The sequence below is a fragment of the Meriones unguiculatus genome, chromosome 17, assembly GCF_030254825.1.
Source record: "Meriones unguiculatus strain TT.TT164.6M chromosome 17, Bangor_MerUng_6.1, whole genome shotgun sequence".
NCBI classification, from domain to species: Eukaryota; Metazoa; Chordata; class Mammalia; order Rodentia; family Muridae; genus Meriones; species Meriones unguiculatus.
Window position 1 is genome coordinate 14,973,249 of NC_083364.1, and position 18,299 is coordinate 14,991,547.

Genomic DNA, 18,299 nt, shown 5'->3' on the forward strand with positions numbered 1-18,299 from the left:
TCTACAGAGGGAGGTCTAGGACAGCCAGGGCTACACAGAAAACCCCTATATGTGTGTGGGGGAGGGGATGACGCTACAGGAGATGACAAATAGGGTGAGAAGGGGGAGGGGTAAAGAGATAACTTGGCAGTTAAAAGCAATTGCTGCTCTTGCAAAGGTCCCAAGTTTAGCTTCCATCATCCACATTGCACAGCTCAGAATTGCCCATAATTCCAGCTCCAAGGAATCAGCTGCCTCCTGCACTTACATGCACAACCCTACATACACATGGACAGTGTTTAAAAAGGTAACAAAAATAAATCTAAAGAAGAGATAGCCAACGGGTCTGGCGTGAAGGCTTTGAGGGTAAAAGCAATCAGCATGAAACCCAATGACTTGAGTTTGACTCCTGGCACTCACATGAAGGTGCAAAGAGAGAGAGCCAGCATACATACATACATACATGCTGTAGCATGCGCAAGTACACACACACATAACATGCACATAAACATAAAAATAATAATAAAATAAAATTTTAAGGAGAAAAGCAAATTAAGGGATAGAAAATTTTCCTGAGTCATGGAATTATGGTCTCCTGTTCCGTGCTTGAGAACAGTTCCTTTAAGTAATACTCTGTAGCTAATAAGGGACCCTAAGCATGGGGGATTCTTCAGATGATATTGTAAAGGGGTAAAAGGAAAAGTAGAATAGGATTAAATGGAGCGAGGAAGGCAGGGAAATGGATGGAGTGTGGGAAGGGAAAACTAGCTCCGAAGGTTTTTTGAAAAGCTACATCAAAACCAAAGCTCCCTATAACAGATGCATATATAAGAGGCATCTAAATGGGGTCAGTGCACAAGAGACCACGCCCCAGCTCGACCTCACAGGCTACCAAACAAGACCCCAGTACCAAGCGTGGCTTCCATTGTAAGCCATCGGCCAAAGGGAACATGGAACGTGGTCCAGGAAAAAAGTCAGTTTTGAGTGCTTGTGAAAAACCTCCAAGAAAATGAGAATGTTCTGACCTATACAGAATCTATACAGAAGAGGCAGTGGAGTGATTGTTAGAGCCAGAGGTGGTGGATGACATCAAAGAAACAGTGCTCTCCAGACACAACAGGGCAGGTGTGCATACGAGCTCAGAAAGACCGTGACGCCACACACAGACCTACAGAAGTTCAGTCAAGCCAGACAAACTCCCAGCACAGACAAGGGGAAGTGGTCACAGAGGTTCACTCCTAACCTAAGAAGCCATTTGTAACTAGCAATTGCTGGGAAAGGGAAAACTACTCTTCTTTAATGGAGTGACACTGGGAATATCAACCACATTCCAAAGCAGGCCCCATATGTGGGAGCAGCTGACCAACACAAATTAGACTCCTATCTGTTTGTGTGTGTGTGTGTGTTGGAAAAGGCGTGCTTCTGTGAGGCAGGTTGATTATATTTTGCATTTTATCTTTTTGTGTGTAGGGGGGTGTATTTTGCCTGCATGTACGGTCTGTGTGCCAATTGCATGCTTGGTGTGCTCGGAAGCCAAAGAGGACATTAAGTATCCGATTGCCTGGAACTGGAGTTACAGACAAGTGTGAGCCACCATGAGGTTCTGGAAAGCAACTTCAGAGTACCTCAAAAGAGCTTCAGATGAGCCATCTCCCCAGCCCCAAATCCTTTAATCTGTAACTATCGGGTGCCATCAAAATATCTTGTATAAGTCGGGTGTGGCGACACACATCTTTAGTCCCAGCACTCAGCGAGGCAGGGGCAAGGCAGATGGCTGTGGGTTTGAGGCCAGCTGGTCTACAAAGTAGTCCAGGACAGCGAAGGTTACAAAAGGAAACCCTGTCTTGAAAAAACCAAATCAAATCAAATCAAACAAAAATCTTGTGTGGTGACATTGAACCATGAGCTGTAAGTTTACTAAATACACTGTTTAACAACCATAGCCAATTTGATGTCTACAGCTTAAATAAAATGACTGAGAGGAGTTGGGGATCTTTTCTAGCAATTAAAGAGATTATCTCATTTTATGGGTATTCTGTGACAGTCCATATCTGAGGTGCCAGAATGACTTCTTAATATTAAATAGTAAGGTTTTCATGCCCACCCGTCTCTGGTGAGACTGCCCATTTGGGGGGATTTGCCTCTACAAATCTCACTGTCTTTGTGTCTTGAAATCCTTTATTCGTATTTATTGTTTGAAAAGAAGTTAGGGAATTATTTGTGAGAAAGCCTTGAGCATCTGTGTCATTCCCTGTTTCTGAGATGTGCTAATGTCAGGCCCTCCCTCCTATCCCAGGGATTCCTAAACTGCCTCCAAAGTAGGAATGAGGTCGACTGGGACGTCTTACACGACTCTGTCAATGACTTTAACCTCAAAGATGCTTCTCCTGTCACTCAGGATCTAGAAGGCAGGCCCACGGATTGTTGGCCAATCGGGGAGAACGTTTGGTGGCTGTGCGAGGCGTCCAATGAGGAGTTGTGGTCTTCGGTGACGGAGGCTGCACAACATTTGGGGTGCCATTGTGTGTCCCCGCCATATTGTCGCCCTGGCTGAGGCTCCCAGGTCCCTTCCCTCGGTGTCTGCGTCCCCTCCACTGACGGCAGGAATCGCGGGAGGACAGCAGGACGCCGGGTGACGGGAGATGGTGCGTGCCGCGGGGCGCGGGGAGGAGGCTGCTGTAGGCGGGGACAGCAGCGGGCCGCGGCCTTCCCGGGCAGCTGACCGCAGCAGCCTCATCTGGCTCCGCTGGGTCGCGCTGCCCGGGTCCGGCCGGGTGGAGCTGGGCCAGCGGGCTGGGCACGCTCAGCGCCCAGTGCTGCGCCGTCTCGGTCCAGCCGGGCGCCCACCCCTGCGTCTCTGCAGCCTGAGCCGTGCAGGAGAGGCGTGGGGACCTGCGGTTTGGGCGGGTGTCCGCGGCTTGGGAGGAGAGCCACGAGGAGGGGCTGATCGCGGGCTCTGTGCGCGCTGTCAGAAAAGTAGGGTGTCTTTATGCCTCCACGGCGCCTCCACTCACTTGATAGCCAATCATTTCACAGCCTTTGTCGGTTTTATTGGCCACGATTTGACGAATACACCTGGTTATCCTTCCGAGCTGGCCACTGGGAACCACGATTCTTTTATCCCAATCTTAACCACTAATATCAACAGGCGAGTCACACAGGAGCATACCACACAGCGGTATGCAAAGTGAAGGAAATATAAATGGCTGGGAAATGGTTAAAGAGCCTCAAGAGAGGAGAGGTCCTCCTCAAGTTGGAGGCGGAGAACTGCTAAGACTCAGCGCTGGGCATGCAGAAATGTCCGGTGCACAAGGCCTGCCTAAAGCGAGCTTGAGGTCCATGGCAGGAGCGAGTGCGCTGCAGCTGGAGTCCCCGGGTGGGGGCGAGGGTCCTTTCCTGTGGTGCGTCTTCCAGCTCCTGACAGTTGAGCCTATTAGCACTCTTCCGGCTTGTTGCACTTTCTACAGTCGAAGGCCGGGGTTACATCTGGTTAGGCTGATTAGTTTTTTTAATAACACACAGTGGTATATTTTCAGGTGTCATTACTGAGATAAATTATTAATTTGTGCCTTAATGTGGTCTTTGTTGACATGGAACTCAGAATGAACCAGTTCAGAGTGGACACTTAACAAAATAAGTCGTGTAGGCTTGGCACAGCCGGCCAGTGCCCACAGCGCGAACTTCGCCACCCTCTTTTCTGCACCCTGTCATTTCAGGAGCATCTGCGAGTTTTGTTCAAGGGAAGCTGCCGCTGAATTCCATGACTCCTATCCTTAGCCTAAGGACCCTTTCCTGTTTGTTTGTTTGCTTGATTTTGGAGACAGGGTTTCTCTGTACATCAGGCTATCCTGGAACTCACAGACATCCGCCTGTCTCTGCCTTCCAAGTGTTGGGATTGAAGGCGTGGGCCCCTCCACCAGCATCCCTCCACCACCCCACCACCACCTGCAAGACTTCTTATAACTTTAAGCCTGACTTTCAAGGTTCTTCTGACATTGCCAGACTTACTGGAAAGGAAAACTCACAGATCCATGTGTATGGGTTGCTTGGGTTGTTTCTAAACATTGTTTTAATGTGAAAACTCTTCATGGTGGTAGGCCATGGCTGTATATAAATGGAGTGTTGCAATCAGGATAAAGCCCTACACAGCTTTATCATCAAAAGCTTTCCTACAGCTGGGTCAAAGAGGGTTGTTTCTTGTAGGGAAGTTAAAAACAGTGGCCAGAAAGTATGCCATGGAACATTTTATGGTTTAATCAATTCTCAGAACAAGGGAGGCTTTAGGCATCAGGTCCTCTAGGGCGGGAGTTGCCTTGTAGGTGTTGGGAATTAAATCTTGGCCACCGAGTCATCTCTCCAGCCCCAGTGTTTAGCTTTCTGATTGAAGGTTTGTGAAATGTGAAAGCAGGCTGCTTTGCCTGGATGCTCCTCTCTCTGTAGACTTTTGACTGGTTGACTTAAACGTTTTTAAACTTTCTTCTGTGTTTAGGAAGATCATGGTAATTTACACGGTTTGTATCTGAGCGGCTGGTAGGATGAACCAGAGAGAAGGGTTGCAAGAAACTGTTTCACACTCGGATTCATTGCGCATGTGTAGGTCAGACGGGTCGCATGCAGATGAGTGAGTCACATGCTGGGCTCTGTGGTGATGTGTCCTCCTCCTCTCCTTTGGATTTGCATCCAGAGGAACACAGAGTGGGAGTGTGTGTGTGTGTGTGTGTGTGTGTGTTAGCTTTCCCATGTGTTTCTCACTAAGCAGAGTATTACCTGTTTTGAATTTTGAGTGAAATAATATTGCCCTTTATACAATACTGGTATAAGGTTAAACCTTGTTTGTTTGTGAGTTGTGCGTAGGGTGGAAGATAAAGTGAACTGGGAAACAGGTGAAGAGAGCTAGGAATTGAATCTTAAAACCGAGTCTTACGAGAGAGCCGGCAGTCTAAGCACAGTGACATCGTGAAGGTCTGTCTTACCCAGCTGGTTATACAGGGCAGGACAGAAAGGCAGTGAATCACTTCAGAGTTTAGTCTTGCTCTCGTGGGCAGGAGGGCAGCATTGTCTCTGAGATTTATGGTGTTGGTATTTTTTTCCGTATCTCCTCCTCCCTCTGTGTGTCGGGTTGGTACGTACATCAAGGCCACCCAGTCTTGAGTTCCTCAAGAGTCACCCTTTGGATCACATCTAAATCAAAGGTTAACTCAGAATCCAGAATCTGTTAGCAGTCTGTGTGGTGTGTATGTTCTGGCCTAGTCAACACTGTGCCTGTGCCGTTGTCTTTTGGCAAAATGAAGTACAGGTGTGCACTTTTAACAAACAATATAAAGTGTGCCCCCCCCCATTAATAACACTTATGCTCTTAACAGCTGGTTCATATGGAAGCTAGTCTCCTGGTGCTGGGTATTGGGTGAGCGGTTCGTCAGCTCAGCTTCTTTGCAATAATGGGGTTCCTTGGCAGAAAGCACATCAGACAGAGCATGCCGTATACAGCAGCAGCCAAGAATGATAAGAAACAGGAAGGCTTGGAAGGCTTCTTTTAGGCAAGGAATACTCAGGAGATAGGAAGGGATAAGTCAGCAGTAAAAAACACCTCCCTTTTCTTTCTATTAGTGTCAAAAGACTGCTTTAACTTTTAATCAAGTATTGTCTCTCAAGTTAAAAGAGCCCTTGGGTTCTTCATGTGTGTGGTATATTTCAGTACAAATAATCTATCATAGTTTGCTTTTCAAGCATATGTTACTTATAAAAGTAGAATCTCTAATTCTACTTAATCTACTAGTGATTAAGCTCTAGATTAATTTAAAACCTGCCCAAACTGGGCACTTAATTCCAGCACTCAGGAATTAAATGAATTAAGCTGATTGTTTTGAGTGCCAGGCTAGCCTGGTCTACATAGTTAGTTTCAGGCCAGCCAGAGCTACAGAGTAAGCCTGTTATTCAAGTAAATAAAATCTGTCATATGAAGCAATCACTTTTTTATTTTTTCGAGACAGGGTTTCTCTGTGTAGCCTTGGGTGTCCTGGACCCACTTTGGAGGCCAGGCTGGCCTAGTACCCTGCCTTCCTCAGTGCTGGGATTCCAGGAAGGCTGCACTGCACCAGGCTGCAATCACAATTTTTAAAACACTTCATTATTCATCTATTGTGCACAGGAGGTGCTTCATGTGCCGTGGAATATGGATGTAAGTTAGAGAACCACCCTCTGAAGCTCCTTCTCACATCATGTAGGTTCCAAGGAACTAACTCATGTGCCCCAGGCTTGCTTACCCAGTGAGGCATCTCACTGGCCCATATCTAGAGTTTTAGCTTTTATGTCCTGCTCTATGATAGTACCATCAATTTAAGTGAAGTTGTGAGGACTCAAGTTAAGCACATTTTGGAGGAACTACAACTACCCCTAGCAGAAGAGTGTGCAGGACCAGTGAAGGTGTTCTCTTGGCACAATACAGCCTCTGTGTTTGATAAAAAGCGTTCATCCTTTCCACACTGTCTAAGACTTGAGCTGTCCAAGCCTTTCGGAAGCATGAACCTAGAGGCACAGACCTGAAGCAGAGGCCCTGGAGTGCTGCTTACTGGCGTGTTCACTGTGGCTTGCAAAGCCCGTTCTCCTATACTACCGAGGACCACCTTCCCCAGGGTAGCACTGCCCACAGTGAGCTGGACCCTACCATGGTATCATTAATGAAGAAAATGCCCTCAAACTCGCCTCCAGGCAAATTTTATTGAGGTATATTCTCAATTAAGATTCCCCCTACCAGGCAGGGTGTGGTTCCATGGGCCTTTAATCCCAGGACTTGGGAGGCAGAGGCAGGCAGAGCTCTGTGAGGTCAGCCTGGTCTACAAAGTGAGTTCCAGGACAACCAGGACTGTTACACAAAGAAACTCTGTCTTGGAAAAACAATTTCCCCTTTTCAGATATGTCAAACTTTGCTAACCAGCACCTGTGTTACCTCAGAACAGAAGTAACCCCATTATCTTTCTGTGTGCTATTAGGCATTAGGAGGGATAATCTCCTCTCAAGTGCTTTAATTACTTCTGTGTCTTTTTAGTCAGAATGGGAGAGACTTCAACCCCTCCTTGTGGGGTTCATCCTGATGCTCTACTTTGATGCTAATTACTGGCCCTCAAAAATCGAGTTACTTCTGGGATACACCTATCCTTATTGTTTAAACCTGCCTAAGACATTATACCTGATTGGTTGATTAAAGGCCTATAGCTGGGCAGGGCAGGATGGGGTAAGTGTGGCTAAGATTCTCAGGTTTTTTGAGGACAAGAGAATCACAGGAAGAGAGGAGGCAGGCTTCTTATCCCTTTCTCTTTTTCTCTCGCTTCCTGCTCTTTCTGCTTTCTTTCCTCTTTCTCTTCTTCCATCTCCCGGCTGTAGAAAACCTTTTCTGCTACCTGCACTAAATCTTTCAATGACTTGTCCTGTAAACCCTCTATTTTCTGGAGCTTCTACGAATATCTCTAGCTGACTGGTCTATAATGGTTATAGTCACCATTGCCTTATGCTCATCTGAGGTGGGGTCATAGGGCATAAACTGGCGGTATGCCTCCATCAGCTGTTCAAGAAAGGCTGCGGGAGATTCATCCGGCCCCTGAACCGTCTCTCTTACCTACATCCAATTGGTGGGCTTTCGAGGGGCCCCATGGAGACCCGCCATTAGAGTCTAGTGGTAGACCTTCAGGTGCTCCCTACCTCCAGGTGTGTTGTAATCCCAGTTGGGGCAGGTGAGGGGAAAGCCATCATCAATCTCATTAGGGAGGACAAAATGCCTCCCGTCTGTTCCCGGCACATTGTTTCTTGACTCAAGGAGGACCCGTCCCCGTTCCTCGGTAGTCAGGAGGGCCTGCAAGAGTTGCTGGCAATCATCTCAAGTGGGCTGGTGTGAGAATAGGACAGATTCAAACAAATCAGTTAGAGCTTGGGGATTTTCAGAAAAGGGGGGTTATGGGCCTTCCAGTTATAGAGATCGGCTGATGAAAAAGGCCAGTACTGAAGGGGTTGATTTCCCTCGTCATCATAGGCCCGCAAAGGAAGGGCCGTGGAGCCTGGCTGTGCTGCTCCGTGACTCCAAGTTCCTGCCCATGGACCACTTTCACTTTCAGAATCTGGTGGCGACTGCGGCGGTGCCAAGGGACTGCTGACAGCACTCTGGCTTTCAGAATCTGGCTGTGCCAAGGGACTGGTGGCTCCCTGGTGCAGACCTGCTGGGGGATTAGTGGGGGGAGAAGCTGGCGGATAAGGAGGCGGAAGGTCAAAAAGGAGATCCATATCTGGAATGGCAAGTATTTTCTTCTCCTTGACTGCACAGATGGCTGTCGGGGAAGTCCCTGTGGGAAGAATAAAGGGGCACAACCAAGGAGGTGGGTGACGAACTAGATCCTCCCAAGTCAGAATATAGGGAACCTGATCAGGGTGGCCTCCTGGGGTCTGGAGGGTCTTAATCTTGGCAGCAAGGATCTTGCCAAGGTGAAAGGTGCCCTCCGGTGGCCTACCTGAAAAGTAGGCCACTCTAAGGAGCAGAAAGTTTACCATTTTCCCTTTTTAACTTCAATTGAAAGGTTATGTGCCCTACATCTCACCTCTGAGAAATGATCAAGGGTGAGGGATAAGGGTGTAGTCACAGTCTGTCCCATAATAAAGTCGTCCGTCAAGAAAGTCAAAGAAGCAATAACGATAGAGACAAAGAGAACAAGACAGGCAATTAGACAAGACGCCCTTACAGGTGGTACCACAAAATTCTGATTGAGAGACTGCCTCACAGTAGCCGTCTCTGATGAGAAACAGATGGGAGGAGGACCGTCCCAGACCTAGCCTTCCCAATTGGAATCTGAAGCGTCCTCCAGTTTCCCAGTCAAGCAATATTCTGATAGGTCTATCTATCTGACGACCAAAAAGGTCCAGATAGGCGCCTAAACAGAAACAAAGTGGTAAAATAGAGACAAGCATAACAGAAATCAGACTAACTTGTTCTGAGCTCGACCTCCAAGCCCAGTCTAGTGAGGGTTGGGGAAGGGACACTCCTTTTCCCGGCCAATGCACCAAAATGTAAGACCTGGCATCTCACTGCTCAGGAGCTCAGGATCATGCCCTTCCCAGGAACACTCACAGACCACAACTCGCAAAAGCAAGAGGTTTTATTCCAATTGAGATGGGGTCACCCCTCCAAAGACAGGAGACGACCCCGAACATGCAAAGCACAGGGTTTTTATACCTGAAAATCAGGCCACGTTTGCTCTATACATTGATTGGTCAGCAAGAATAGCATGAAGGTAGTTTACAGCTGGTTGTAGATAGTTTATAGCTGGTTGGTTATGGTTTTTCTCAGAACAGTTCACCCTGCCCTTCAAGAGCTATCTGCACCTGACTTCAATTCAAATAATCACAGTTGTTTTTCTCATTTCCCAGGTGGTCCCTCAAAATCACCTCCTGGTGTTTTTGGCTTATTTTTGTTGAGAACCCTAAAAGCAACATTTTGTTTGGTTTGTATTGTTTTTGTTGTTGCTTTGTTTTGTTTTTTCAAGACAGGGTTTCTTTTTGTAGCCTTTGCTATTCTAGAACTAGCTCTGTAGGCCAGGCTGGCCTGGAACTCACAGAGATTCACCTGTGAGGCTAAAAGTAGAAGTTTAAAGTGAACTTGAAGTGTATAGGTACTCAGTGTATTCTTTCATAGTTTCCCTTAATATGTGGGTCTGACTGGCTAAGGCAAAAAGCATCAATCAATCTGACCGTATGGAATTAGGAAGGAAACTTTATATTAAACCTAATCAAATGAACGTTGGCTTTCTTTAAAGTTTTTCTCTTCTACATCTGGAAAAAAAGATACTTTTTATTTATATACTTATGTATATAAATACATACATATGTACGTCCTGTGCATATGCATACATGTGTGCAGGTACATGAGAAGACCAGAGGAAGGTTTTGAGTCCCTCAGAGCTGGAGTTAAGGACCAGTGATGGGAACCGACCTTAAGTCCTCTGAAAGAGCAGCAATGCTCTTAACCACTGAGCCATCTCTTCAGCCTGTCTTCCAAATCATTTTAGTGACTTAAACCTCCGGTGACATATTTAAGCTTTCCAGTTTGCTCTAACTTCTTTTGTTTCCATTTTGGCACAGTCCTTTACATTGGAGATGGGGCTGGGCAAGATACCTCCTTTCCAATTTTAAAGCCTTTCCCCTTTGTATCTTCTCAATCTCTCTGTCTCTCTCTCTCTCTCTCTCTCTCTCTCTGGGTAGAATTGCCAAATTTTATTTCCTGTCAGTGTCTCTGGTCAAATCCATATGTAAGGAGCCCACAGACATGATGGCTGAAGGCATTTAAAGTGGAAGGTCTGCATTAGAAATGTTTGAGTTGGTGATAATAGCTAGAGAAGAGATTTTCCTGTAGTGTTTGTTGTTGTTTGTAGCTTTATCAGTTGTTGAAGGTCCTCCTGGGGCCTGTCAGTCAGAGACTAGTGAGCTAAGTAGCCAGGCAGCTGCTGAAACAAGGTTTTCATAAACTAATGAAATCTTCCACCCTAAACTTCTTTCTGACCTCAAAATCATACAGTCATAGTCAGAAAGCAATAAAATGAGATCCAAAGAAGTCTGCATTTTTAAAATGAGGGAGGCATTTATTTTGAAAAGCATATATTCTTTTTTTTTAAGTTTTAACAAAATATGTACCATACCTGTAACTTAAAAAAAAATGTTTGTTTTACATGTATGGGTGTTTTGCCTGCGTGTATGTCTGTGTACTACATGTGTGCCTGGTGCCTGTGGAATCCAAAAGAAGTGGTTGGATCCTCTGAAGCTGAAGTTCAAGGTGGCTGTGAGCATCATGTGGGTTCTAGGAAGTGAATCCAGTCCTCTGGAAGAGTAGCAGGTGTTCTGAGCCACTGAGCTATCTTTCCAGCCCCCTATATTTATAACTTTTTTTAATATATTTATAACTTTTAATGAGACTAAAAAAAAAACAAAGAAAAACAAAACAAAAAACAACTTGATTGTTACTTTTTATCTTATCTTATTTTTATCTTTATCTTACAGAATTTAGAAGACTTCTCTTCCCCCCCCCCCTGCATAATAAAACAGCTTTAAGGCTAGGTGGATAGCTCAGTGAATAAAGTGCAATATGAGGATCTGAGTTTGGATCCCCAGAGACTCAGGTGAAAGCTGGTTGTACAGGAACATGACTCTGAACCCAGTGCTGGTGGGGATGGGGTGAAGGATGGTGGGAGGAGAAGTAAGATATGGGAGTGGTGGAGAGGTCCTGGGACATTTGCTGTCTTACCACTGTAGCTGACATTAGTGCTAGGTTTAGGGAGGAACCCTATCTTTAAAAATATGGTGGAAAATAATAGAAGAAAATACCCAAGACAGCTCTGTTCTCCAGACATGCATGCATGGGGCAAATGCTTTGACGTATACATATTTACATACATATACCACAGGTGCAAGCACACGCACACACACGCCATAAGGTAGTGGCGCAGACCTTTAATACCAGCACTCAGGATGCAGAGGCAGGTAGATCTCTAGGTTGGAGGCCAGCTTGGTCTGCAGAACAAGTTCCCTCTGGGCTTAATGGGCTCGCCAGTGGGTATAAGTAAACACACATTTTTTTTTTCCTCATGGAATTTATTAGTTGCCATAGATCTGCAGAAAGTGGCTGGGCCCCATGAGCCCTTTCCCTATCCGTAGTGGATTGTTAGGAGGGCCAGCTTTGTATGGGCCTAGAGCTGAGACTTCATTATTGCCACGGTCCGCCTCTTGCTAAATGTTATTTTTCATTTGTGTTTGCTTGTCTGTATGTGCATGAGGTGGGTGCCCATGTCCATGAGAGCCAGAGAGGCCTCAGAACCCCTGGAGCAGGAGTTACTGTCTGATCTGGGTGTTGGACCCTCAGCAAGAGCAGCAAATACTCTTGGCTACTGAGCTATTTCTCCTGACCCCCGCAACCCCTTTTGTTAACGTTCTAAACAAATGCAACATACTAAATGTTAACATACTAAACAGATGCAGTTTACAATAAGGTTGAAAGGTGAAAGAAATGTACTTTATAAATAAAGCTATAAGGTAGATTTATTCAAGGGGAATAAGAAGTGCTAAAAACTGAAAAGTTTCCATAATTTTTATAATTTTTGCGCTAAATAAGCACAGTATCTATTTTCTTTGACAACATTTAGAAAATTGTATTTTGCCTCTGTAAACAAGTATGGCTTTCTAAGTATTGCCTCTAGTTTCTTGGTTGTTTACTAGTATTGTGAATTATTTATAATGAGTCCATCAGTCTTTATTGTGTTTATTTATTCATTCATTTTTAGTTTATTTATTTTTGAGGCAGGGTATCATTGTCTAGCTCTGGCAGTACTGGAACTCACTATGTAGACCAGGCTGGCCTTGAACTCACTGAGCTCGGCCTTGGAGTTAAAGGTGGGCACCACCATGCCCAGCTTTCAGTTTCTAATTAAGAGTGATCTACTATCTTAGTGCTTTCACTGAGAATGTGCCAAAGCCCCAAACAAGTTGTGACAAGAGATTAAAGTATGTCCATTGTGTCTTTAAGATCCATCATGCAGGGCTGGGAGGTGGCTCAGAGGTTAAGAGCACTTGCTGCTCTTCCAGAGGACCTGTGTTTAGTTCTAGCACCCACATTGTGGCATCTGCTGTCTATAACGCCAGTTCCAAATGGTTCAGTGCTTTCTTTTGACCTTTACAGGTCAGGGCAAAGCAGAAGATAAATAAATCTTAAACACAAAACAGAAATAAATAAATGTTGAAAAAGAAAGACTCGTTGTGCAAAGAATGTGTTTTCTTATTAGATAAGCTCCGATGGTTGTACAGAAATATTGCAAAGACACTGAAATTATGAAAGTAGGAAATGGTTGGCATCAACTATTTGGAAAAGCCATACCATTCTATAGAATTAGGTTGAGGAGGAATCCATCCCAGTGCCAGGAGCTGGGCTGAAGAGGAATTCTTCCCAGCAACAGTTCCCATACCCAGGAGAAGTAGAATCTTTTCTCCGGCCTGTCTACATAGTCTCACAACCGTGAGTGTTGACTCTGTTATATGTAGTGACTAATCGAAAGTTACTATAAAAATTCAGAGAGACCTGTGTAACAGGAATGATCGATACAAGGGGTGGTCTTATTCTGAGTTTGCTTTACGGGTGTCTCCAATCTGCTTTTAGAACTACCGTACGGAACACCATCATGTATGGAATAAGTACATGACTTAAACACATGTGGCACATAGCAATGTGTCAACCTCTTATGAATTAATTCTAGATCTCCAGTACTGTAAGGCTCATCCTTTCTCCTGGAAATATATGTGGGCTCTTTTTAGGAGTCAGTGACCTTTGAGGATGTGGCTGTGAACTTCTCCCTGGAAGAGTGGGCTATGCTGGATTCATCCCAAAAGGACCTCTACAAAGACGTGATGCAGGAAACCTTGAGGAATCTGGCCTCTATAGGTGAAGATGACATTATTTTCTTAATTAGCCAATGAGAGAACGAGTGATTCTTGTGCATCAGTTCTGCTGCATGAGTTAGATTATGGAAAAGGAATGTTTTGGGTGAATGAATCAGGTAGAATCACTTTCTACTGTGGATTTAGCTAGAATCTTTTATTCCCTTATAGCAGTAATTCATTTTTCTTGGTCTGTATTTTAGGAAACAAACGGGAACACCAAAACATTGAAAATGACTGTGAAAATCTCTGGAGAAAACTAAGGTAATTTGTACCCTAGGAGACAGCGGTGTTTCTCCCAATTCTCGGTGTTCTAGCACATTTTACAAAGAAGTAATAGATACAAAGAAATCCAGCTTCAAACGGTTCTGACTTCAACAAATCTCCAAAACTGCAGACACATTAACCTTCGGCAGTCAGAGAATTCTAGTCTTAGTAACAACTACAGCATCAAGACACCGCAACTAACACTTTATCAGCGTTCATATACTAACTTACTCAGCTAGTAATATTATTAAAATGTTGTATTGACTCATCTCCAAGCTTTATGTATGCGTTGCATATTTTTAAAAAAAATTCTTTTTAGAAAAATAGGGCCAATTGTCAAGATAACTCATTGTGGATATACAAGTGTATCAGAATCCAATATTATTTTACTCACTAGTACCTCAAAAATGTACAGTATTAAATATTGAAAAATATATTTAAATGTAATGTAGATACTCAGCATTTGCCAATAATGAAAATAGTATAATTCAACTAATTTTTATCGTAAATTTCCTTAAACCAAATTGCAAAGCAATTAGTGAAAACATTTTAAAGAATTATGACGGAGATATGACTAACATTTTTTGGTAGTAAATCACCAGTAAACAACTTTTTAGTAATGCACTTTTTATTTTTTACAGTAGTCAGTTGTTGGAGAGATTCTGTGGTTATACAGAAGGTCGTCAGTGTGCAGAAATCTTTAACTGGACTCCGGAGTGTGTTGTGAGCCAGAAGTCATGTCCAAGGATTCCCACATATGAAAGACATACGAATGGAGAAGTGGTTATCGGCCAATTATCTCCAAATGGCCCCCCTCATCCTCACCCAGGACACAGACCCTACGGCACCCAGGAATATGGAAAAGAGTTGTACAGGGAACTTGGGAACACCTCCAGTTCTTCCACAGCCTTTCAGAAGCATAGAAGAATTCCCACCGAGGAGAAGCCTGAAGCTATTCGATGTAAAGAAGACTTTAGGTGTCTCATGCCTGGTCAGAGCAGCGAGAAAACTTCCGCTGGAGAAAAGCACTACGAATGTAAACAATGCGGGAAAGTGTTCACTTCCTCCAGTTCTTTTCGAAGGCACGAGGAGTATCACAGCCGAGAGAAGTCCTACGTGTGTAAGCAGTGCGGGAAGGCCTTCCCGTTCCCCAGCTCCCTGCAGATCCACGAGCGCATCCACACGGGCGAGAAGCCCTACGCGTGTAAGCAGTGCGGGAAGACGTTCGCGCGCTCCAGCTCCCTCCTGACCCACGAGCGCATCCACACGGGGGAGAAGCCCTACGCGTGTAAGCAGTGCGGGAAGGCCTTCACCGACCGCAGCTCGCTCCGCTTCCACGAGATGATGCACAGCGGGGAGAAGCCCTACAAGTGTGCCAAGTGCGGGAAGGCCTTCGCCTCCTCGGGCGCCTTTCGAAAGCACGAGCGCACCCACACGGGCGAGCAGCTCTTCGTGTGCCTGCAGTGCGAGAAGGTTTTCAGTTGCGAGAGCGCCTTTCGGACCCACAAGATAATCCACTCTGGGGAGTGCGTGTGTAAGCAGTGCGGCAAGGCCTTCACCAGCCACAGCTCCGTCAAGTACCACGAGCTGATGCACAGCGGGGAGAAGCCCTACGTGTGCAAGCAGTGCGGGAAGACCTTCCGGTCCCCCAAGCAGGTGCAGATCCACAAGCGGACGCACACCGGGGAGAAGCCGTACGTGTGTAAGGAGTGCGGCAAGGCCTTCACTTTCCTGGGCTCCCTGCAGTACCATGAGCTGATTCACACCGGGGAGAAGCCCTACCTCTGCAAGCAGTGCGGCAAGGCCTTCCGCTCCTCCCGGCAGGTGCAGATCCACGAGCGCACGCACACGGGGGAGAAGCCGTACGCGTGCGCGCAGTGCGGCAAGGCCTTCTTCTCCCTGTACCACCTGCGAAGGCACGAGGTCATCCACAGCGGCCTCAACCCCTACGTCTGCAAGCAGTGCGGGAAGGCCTTCAGCTGGTTCAGCACCTTCCACAGTCACAAGCAGACGCACACCGGGGAGAAGCCCTACCTCTGCAAGCAGTGCGGGAAGGCCTTCTGCAGCCGCATCTCATGGAGAAGACACGAGAAGGCGCACACGACCGTGAAGCCCTACGCCTGTGTGCAGTGTGGCAAAGCCTTCCGCTCTCCTAGTTACCTCAAAATCCATGAACGAATCCACACTGGAGAGAAGCCCTTCATCTGTTCTCAGTGTGGGAAGCCCTTCCGTTCTTTCCGTTACGTTAAGTCGCATGAGAGAAGTCACACTGGAGAGAAACCCTTTGTGTGCGCAGAGTGTGGGAAAGCCTTCAGCTACTACAGTTCTTTCCACAGACATAGAAGAACTCACCAGACGGTGACCCTGAACACAGAGCTTGAAAAGACTTCATAATCACCTCCGTAACACCCGGAAGACTTTGTGTGGAGAGACTGCGGAGGTTAAGCGTGTGAGGCGCCTTCTGGTTCTATTCATGGGTAAAGAGTGAACTTTAGGCTTGGGGTGGTAGGCTTTAACCTCAAATTTGACAGAGGTCGGAAATCTCAGCGTTCAAAGCCAACCTGATCTTCATACTGAGCTCTCACCTCCCAGGGCTACACAGTGAGACTGTTTCAAAGAAGAGAGAGAGAAAAAGAAAAGAAAAAAACATGTTTGTAATGAAGAGCAAGGGTGACTAGAAGAGATGTCTCAAATGCTTTCCCAGTAAAAGTCTTTGCTTGTCAAAGCAAAAGAAGCTCGAGAGTAGAAAGTACCAGCACAGTCCTTTGAAAATTTGTCGTATGCTCATTCCCATAAATGTCAGTAATGTGAAGGACGAGATACAGATTTTTGTTTAAGAATGCTCTACAAAATGCAAAATCTGAAGGAACTTTGTAAATATATTGCACTTATTGCAATTTATTAGGGATTTGGTTTGTTTGTTTTTTTCAGAAATATTGCCATGTAACCCAGGCTGACCTTGAAGCAATTATCTTCCTGTTTCAACCTCTAGAATGTTTTTTTGAGTGAAAGAAGTCTGCTTCCACATCCAGCATCAGTATTTTTTTTTTCCTTTTAGTTTCTTGAGGTAGAGTTTCTCTGTGTAGCCTTGGAACCTGCTCTGTAGACCAGGCTGGCCTCAAACTCAGATCCACCTGCCTGTGCCTCCCTAGTGCTGAGATTAGAGGTGTGTGCCACCACTGCCCCAAAAATAGTCCATTCTTTAAAACAGAAAAAAAAAAACAAAAAAGGTTTGGACTCCACTGGCTGGAGTTATAGGCAGTTGTGAGCTGCCCCACATGGGTGCTGGGAACCGAATCCAGGTCCTCTGCAAGATTATTATACACTCTAACCCCTGAGCCATTTCTCCAGCCCCAAGAAAAATATCTTTAAGCTGCATATATGAAATGGTAGATTGTGTAAGTGCAGGAAACCAAAATTACCTTTAAAAAAGAAAAAAGGAAAGAATTAAAAGCAAAAAGTGCACTATCTTTACATTTATTTCCTAAGTTCTTTTTTTAGAAACAGTGTATACAAGTTTAATGGGTGATATCTTTTTTCATCAAAAAGGTAGTTTAAAAAAAAAGTTTAGATTCTGTACATTCATTGGTGAGATGATAGTTATTTGTAATATGGCAGAAGACATAAAAAGTGTCTTGTTTTCAAGCCCTTGAGACTAATGAATGGGTCATGGAAAAGAGACTTTTTGTGAATATTGAGATGTTTTCCTCTTGATTTATATGACAAGTTCTTACCATTTTTTATAGTGTCATTCTGTTTTGTGAACAAAAACCACTTTTCTATTATACCTTTTCGTTTCTTAATTTTCTCTCTCTCTGATGTTATTTTCTAACATTTCTTGTCTCCGTGCTCTGTAAACTATTTCAAACCACTTGTAGATTAACAAATGTTAACTCTTGTCTGTTTATGTCACTCTGTAATCACAGATCATGTCACATCTACGAGTCACTCCATGTCACAAGCCATTTTTATTGTACATATATAATGTTTTTTTGTTTCTTGTGTAAATGTTGTTTTTCGAGCTTATTTTGTTGTATCCTTGATTTTTATTGTACTTTCTCCTTCAGTCATTATACTGAAAAATATGTTGGCATTAGCAGCCTCTTGCCAAAGACTCTAAGCACCACATAATAAACTGTACTAAATCTGTCCATATATAATAATCAAGTGTCTCATCAATAAGAACATTACATAGACCTTCTGCAGTATTGGTGTTTAACTTCTGGGGCTTCATGGGGTTTGGCTAGATATAGTTAGGTGCCCTTGTTGAACATACTGAGATATGAGTAGAACTCTGTTTGGTAATGATAGCTGTTACTTGGAGGCCCTCAACAGTGCAGTGAGGGAAATTTTAATTCAGGCGCGTTGCAAGTCATATTAGTGAGTAGCAGGTACTTTGCTCATTTTCATGATTCATGATGTTTTCTGCTTTGATCGTTTTACAGATAACCTTATAGGTGTCCTTTTCTTTGTCATAGTTTGGGACACATACTGTCAAAGCAGATTTGGTTTTGCTTTGAACCCCAGCGTTTGTACCAGTTTTTACCTTTCTGAGTTTCTATACTAACGCTACAATATTTTCTCCAGTATATTGGTTA

The 18,299-nt window shown here is 44.8% G+C and overlaps 1 protein-coding gene across 3 annotated transcripts; it reads left to right on the forward strand.

Moving 5' to 3' along the window:
• Positions 1–2,471: 2,471 nt before the first annotated feature.
• LOC110564918 (zinc finger protein 124-like) lies at positions 2,472–17,864 on the forward strand. 3 transcript variants are annotated; one of them, XM_021662461.2, is made up of 4 exons: positions 2,472–2,624; positions 13,312–13,438; positions 13,638–13,698; positions 14,343–17,864. In XM_021662461.2, exons 1-4 carry the CDS (start codon positions 2,622–2,624, stop codon positions 16,093–16,095), a joined length of 1,944 nt encoding a protein of 647 aa, XP_021518136.1. In that variant the 5' UTR covers positions 2,472–2,621; the 3' UTR covers positions 16,096–17,864. The 3 variants fall into 3 exon arrangements, with proteins under 3 accessions (XP_021518136.1, XP_060227003.1, XP_060227004.1); XM_060371020.1 differs by having other exon boundaries at positions 14,346–17,864; XM_060371021.1 differs by lacking the exon at positions 14,343–17,864 and having other exon boundaries at positions 13,638–13,702.
• The last annotated feature ends 435 nt before the right edge of the window (positions 17,865–18,299 follow it).

Bases quoted from the DNA above. Each gene is read 5' to 3' on its own strand.
- LOC110564918 (XM_021662461.2), top strand. The intron at 13,439-13,637 runs GTGAAGATGACA...TCTGTATTTTAG, and splicing joins GAGGAATCTGGCCTCTATAG to GAAACAAACGGGAACACCAA. The intron at 13,699-14,342 runs GTAATTTGTACC...TATTTTTTACAG, and splicing joins AATCTCTGGAGAAAACTAAG to TAGTCAGTTGTTGGAGAGAT.